At 48.8% G+C, this 6,000-nt stretch overlaps 1 protein-coding gene across 1 annotated transcript in view; it reads right to left on the bottom strand.

Moving 5' to 3' along the window:
* Positions 1–6,000, bottom strand: part of DNAH1 (dynein, axonemal, heavy chain 1) — a gene marked incomplete at both ends in the record, with an annotated part of 56,518 nt that overhangs the window by 14,195 nt on the left and 36,323 nt on the right. Inside the window, 8 exons of the mRNA XM_010155069.1 lie at positions 774–812; positions 1,156–1,329; positions 1,456–1,613; positions 2,276–2,436; positions 2,920–3,060; positions 4,220–4,324; positions 4,612–4,770; positions 5,319–5,438. Coding sequence (XP_010153371.1) covers positions 774–812; positions 1,156–1,329; positions 1,456–1,613; positions 2,276–2,436; positions 2,920–3,060; positions 4,220–4,324; positions 4,612–4,770; positions 5,319–5,438 — 1,057 coding nt within the window. The remainder of the gene's footprint in view (positions 1–773; positions 813–1,155; positions 1,330–1,455; positions 1,614–2,275; positions 2,437–2,919; positions 3,061–4,219; positions 4,325–4,611; positions 4,771–5,318; positions 5,439–6,000) is intronic.

Here is a 6,000-nt window from a genome sequence, read left to right as displayed (position 1 = left end):
GGTAATTAGTGCCTGCCTGAAACAATCTAGATAGGTCTTCCTTCTCCCTTCTCCCTCCTCCCTCGGTGGAGTCTCAGCCACTTCTAAGCTAGGTGTGAGTGCCCTCTCAGCCACACGCCTTGCAATTCACTGAGCTCGGCGAATGCAACGCCTCTGAGGAATAGTTTCTATGCAGTAGTCTGGCAAGGTTTAAACACAGCTGCCAGTTTTAGAGCATAAAGTACTTTTTTTTGTTGTTGCTCCCAAGCAAGTTCATTACAAGCACCGCCGGGGAAATAGAGCTCAGTGACCCCAGCTTTTGGCACTTTTTTGCATTATTTCCAAAATCCTTTAATTTCTTTTTAAATCACGGCTAGATGCTTCAGTGTGCCCCTGAGCTCACAGTCAGGTACTGATGCCTGTGAATATTGCAAGCACTCAGAAAGCTCTGCTTCTCTCATAGCCCACTATTCTCACTCCTTCCTACTGGCAGATTTGCAGATGAGGGCACATTTGCAAAGATGATCCTAAATTCCCACCCTGTCAAGTATAAGAGGACTCATTTCACTCCAAATGAACCCTTTTTTCTGGGTGGCTGTAGCACCAGGCTCAGATCCTCCCTGCTCAGCTGTCCACAGGCTGCAGCAGATGGAGAGTAACAGAAGGCTCTGCTGCCATGGAAGGCTGTTGTCTGGGCAAGTGTCTGTCTGCTGAAAGCACAGGTAAGCTACGCCGCGCTGTGCCCATCAGCTTGTTCTGTTCAGTCCCTCTCATCTCTTTCTGCTCTCACTTACGCACTGGATCTCTGTAACTTCTTTCTCCTAGGAGTCCATCTAGAAAAAGACAGAAAACCTGAGTTACCACTTTATTTGCTGGGGTGAAGGGTATCGGCATCATCTATCACAAACAAAATCCCCTCTGAAAGGCCTTGGGACACCTTAAGAAACTGTGAGCACCAAAAAGTTTGCAGATTTGAGCCAACAGAGTTTGGTCTTAAGGCTAACCAGTGTACGAGCTCTCTGCTGACTCAAACAACACTTTCCCAAACCATCTTCAAGCAACTATTGGAAGTTCCACCTTCCCATGCTTTATCAGTATTAATTCCCTTTCTACCTCCGTTATCATCGAGTCGACTGACACCACGAGGAGAAGGTGGCAGTTGCCAGCAGAACTTACCCATCCAGCTGCTGAGGATGGTGGAGAAGATGGTCTTCTTGCTGCTCTCCTCCACCTCCGTGAAGGAGAGGTAGTTGAAATGGCGGGTGAGGCGTGGAGTGACAGCATTCCTTCCTCCTCCCGGAGGTCCCATGGCACAGACAAAATTAATATCTACCAGCTTCCGAAACGTCCCTTGAAGAGTGCAAAGTCAGGAAGGAATGTTAAGTTGTAGCTAACCCACAAATCTCCGCAGCAGACGTGTATCTATCGACAGGCCCAGTTTTGCCGAGAGCACTGGGCGAAGGGTCGGGGTCATACCGATGCGTCTCCTGTCGTACCATCCCCCGTGGTCCATCCACTGCCGCAGCAGCTCGATGGGTGGCTGAGCACCGTATTTCTCCAGCATAGGCATGTTCAAGTCATCGATGAAAAATATGAAGTACCGGCCAACCGGAGGCCCGAACACACCCTTCCGCCTGCAAGGAGAGAAGCGGCGTGAGGGCGCGGGTCAGCTCCTATTGCAACGGCACTCCTAACGTGAGCAGCAGCTTTTTCTCCAGAGGCTTCCTGGGACAGCAGTTTTGTCTATCCTTACACTCCCTTACACCCCTTTATATGGGCCCTTGCATGGAAAAGATCCAGAGCAATGACTGAGGCACTGGCTTCTTTCCAAACACGAGTGAAATTTTGTCTTCTTATGCCCAGAGTCAAGGGGTGCAAATAAAAGCAAAGCCTGAGCCCATTAATCTGTTGGAAATGTCAAACCAGTGGCTGATCAGGGAGGAAAAAGGGAAGCTGCTAACCATGGGGAGTGGGACTGGGGGTTAGCAGCCACGTTTTCTCCCCTCATCAGTTTCTATAAAGATCCCTCACCAGGATTTGCAAACACCAGTGCTGTGAAATGCAGTATTTCTGGAATAACTAGAATTGGAGCAATTTTACAGACCCTCACTAATCCTTCTCACAGTTATTACTGGCTGTCATGATCCCAGCTCAGATTTGCTGGGTGCCCTGTTTTTTATCCACAGCTGTACATGCTTGGGACCTTTCCAGGTCTTGGGATGAAACTACATGGCCAAGGTGAAAGAAACACTGAGCGCGGGGACACTGCCTTTGCAAACACGGAGAGGAAACTTGCCTCTTATCCAGTTTGCTGTCAATGACATCCTGGGTTTGGTTGGCAGAGGTGCGTGCCGAAAACATCAGGAAGTGGGTGACATATCTGAGAGGCAAGTTCTTCAAAAGCTTGTCTGTAATCGTGAGAGTCTTCCCCGTGCCCGTGGGACCAATGCAGAGAACCTACAAGTACAATGAGCAGTGCAGCATAACTGCAGGCAGAGAGCCTGTGTTTCCCAGCTTTCTGACATTCGCTGGAGGAAATGCAAGTTACTGTTCACTTGGGCATTTCCGAGGCTGGGAGAAGACAGAAGGCTCCCTCCTGTAGTAAGGACAGCTGCGCAAGGTAACAGATCTCTTTGTGGGGAAGGAATCTAACTGCGCAAGTATGAATGGACCCACAGGAAACAGGTAAAAGGGATGGTGATGGGGAGGGGAGCTAGCCATTGTTGCATATTGATTGAAAAACTGAGGTTGATATTCCCTTCTGGCATGGTGCCTGGGGACTGAATGGATACTCAGAGAAATACAAGTCCACCAGAGTGGGAAATAACCCAAAGGCACCAGGTAGCTGTTAGGGTCTGATTGCACTGGGAGAGGAAAAGGTGCCGCTGCTGAAGAGAACAGGGTTGAATCACAGAGTCAAAGAGAAGGCTGGGCACGCACGGGCTTACGGTTGGTGAGCAACAGCTCCAGCAGATGGGCCGCGCGGACGGTGTTCATCGTAGGCACAATAATGTCACAGAAGTTGGTATCAGGAACCATGGTGAACCTCACTGTAGAGTCCAGCCACTTCTCCCAGCGCACCTGAAAAGCACGTGTGAGTTTAGAGGGGGCGCTTGCAGCTATCCCTGCTGGGAATAGGAGAACAGTATTCCTGTTGTGTCTTCCCCATCACAGCTCCTTCTGCAGTGGCTCAGATTCTGATGAGAAATTCATGTTTCCAGCCCCCCTGTCTAGTCTTGCCACTTCTACCTTCCTGCGCAGCAACATTTGTAAGTGCCTGACTCATTTCCTTCGGGAAGGAGGTAGCCTAAGAGTTGGAGATCATTGCCCCAGCAGCAACATACTTGCCCTCCATTCTGAAAACTGGGATCAAAGGGGGATGAAGCACTTGTGACATTTGCAAGAACGGGATTTTTGCCCTAAGCTGACCCACCCTGTAAGTGCCCCCATGGCAGAGGGCCATGGATCCCGTCTTCACGCTTGGTGCCATCGCCTGTGTTGCACTCAGGGGCACACGGAGGTTTTGTACTTGTACAAGACACGGATGACTTGTGTTAGGGTCAAGTCACAGACTAACCTCCCAGAGGCCACAACTGAGAGAGGTTTTGTCAGGGATGTGCTGAAGAACACTGAGAAAATGTGTGTTCCTGACCACCCCGCAGAGATGATGCTGGCAGCTTCTGCTAAGCATCTGATGCTCCTTACTTTGTTCTGTAAGAAGGGGAAGCATTTTTCCACTGTGTTTTTTTTTTTTTCTTTCAGCCCAGGGGCTGGTGACTCAGTCAGATGGGCCTTGCATGCCCTACTGCTCTCTGTCTCCAGTGAAAAAGATGGCATATTTGTCTGCCTTGCTCCTCCTCCAGACTCAGCTGCACACAGCTCTTGTGCTGTTGCGCACGGCTTCTAACACAGACAGACCTCGTCATCTGAGCTTCTCCCCATCCTCCCGCAGCAGCCACACTTGTAGAGCCCTCTCGCTTTCCTGAGCGCTGGCAGAGGCACTCAGGTCTGAACTGACCAGCTCTTGGCTCAGATTTGAAAGATCTGCTTCACAACCCTGAGGGCAAGAGACTGCCTTCTTCCTTTAACGAAAAGCTTGATTTCACCTTAAACATTCTCACTCAGTTCATATAAGCATCTCTTACTTGTCCTTGAGAATATCCTACCAAATCCTGCAGGACTGTGTTGCTTCCTGGTCCCTCCCCCCCGATTTCCCAGCTTGGAGTTGGAAGTGTTTTACCTCCCTCATGACCTCCTCATCCAGATCATCTTCAGCACTGCTAAGCCCAGCATCATACAGTTTATAGTCATAAACAAGTCCTTCTTCTGGGAAAAGTAACTGGATCTGTGGGAATAAAACTGTGGTAAACCTGGCTGCCACTCAGCTGAATTCACACAAGGATCTGCCCTACTGCAAGGAAGGCACAAGTAACAGGATGCTGCCCTGGAAGGTCAGGTGTCTGTCCCACATTTTCCAACTCTAGGGATCCCTTGAAGTTCAAAGCAGATTTGGTGTATCAGATCCCAAGAGAAAGCCCATCCAAAGCCTCCAGGCACCTAAGAAGCTCTGACTCCCATTTCTCACTACCAGTTCCACAATAATGAGAGAGGATCTGCTTTGCCTTTACTCACCTTCTCCTTTGCCATCTTCTGCCTCAGCCACAGGCTGAAGGCCATACGGCCTTGGGAATCTCCAGTAGCGCCCACACTCCAGATCAAGGCAAAGATAAACCAGGGTTCGATCAGCTCTCTGATACGAGCTGACTTCTCTTGGGGAATCATCCTAATTCCCTGAGAACCAGAGCAAAGCAGAAGTAAAAACCTCAGGCATGGTTAAGATACACAAAACCCAGACTCTTCTTGATGTGCCTGTAATTCTATTCAGCTTCTATGTAGCTTTTTCTAGCCAGTTTTTCACAGGCCTTGTTAATGTATTCTGTGGATTAAAACTTGCTGTTTCATTGGTGTACTTGAGAGACTCCCCTCGTTGAACTAATGTCACTCAACAGGAGCCTGGAGAAGAATTCACAATTTAGTCTTTGGTCTTTAATGTGAAAGTTATCCAGCTTTCTCAATACTGATTCTCAAAGGACCTGCAATCTGATGTGCCCAGACTGGTGGGCATGGAGCTTATCTTTTGTTCTTTTCAGTGGGCAAAGCATAATCATTCCAGGTTTACCGGTGCTTTGCACGATGTTGTATTACCTCTGCCACGTAGGTGAGCTACAGCATGACCTTTCTGCACTGACACCTTGCTCTCTTGATGACTAACCCTCTGCAGGACTCAGTGCCCTGAAGAGTCACAGGCACACATATGGATAGAGGCAGCAAAATCCTACCTCAATGGGAATGAAAGGCTGAAACAAACATTCCAAGAGCATAAGGAGGCTCCTTGTGAGGTTACTGTCTGTTGAGGCAATGATCTCCTTCACACACCTCCGGACAAAGCTGATGGCCTCCTGTACGGAGAAGCAGAACAGCTCAGTGTCACCATCCAACACATTTGACTTTGGTTTTACCTTCTAAGGTCCTGGTGTCTCCTCGCCTCCCTGCAGGCTACATTTAGCACGGAGGGTATGACAGAGAATGCTGCCGCTTCCCACTGTGTCCCAGGTACCACTTTTTTGACTGGAGAGAAGCAAGTCAAACCCCTTGGTTTAGTCTCAACCACAAGAAACCTCTGGACCTGCCTTTTGGTTCTGTGCAACAGTGACATGGGTGGGTCTTGTGCCATCACTGTGCTGGTTTGCTCCCTTCAGAGCTTCCCTTTCCAGCTCTGCGTTATTCATTAAAATAGGAGCAGAGTAGAAATAAGACTTGTTCTTCCAACTTTCTCCCTGGAGTAGCTCCACCGTAAGCAATGGAGCTGCACCAGGGATGATTTTGTCCAGAAGATAATTTAAAAATGTAATAAAATAAACTATAATGACTGATACGACTAAGCCACATCTCTAGGGATCAGTGAATAACCTCTATTAAACTCAAGAAATTCACAGAGCAGTTTGTATACTGGTAGTCTGA

Source organism: Eurypyga helias, unplaced genomic scaffold (genome assembly GCF_000690775.1).
Source record: "Eurypyga helias isolate BGI_N326 unplaced genomic scaffold, ASM69077v1 scaffold41817, whole genome shotgun sequence".
Classification (NCBI taxonomy): Eukaryota; Metazoa; Chordata; class Aves; order Eurypygiformes; family Eurypygidae; genus Eurypyga; species Eurypyga helias.
This window is presented reverse-complemented; position numbering and strand designations above follow the sequence as displayed.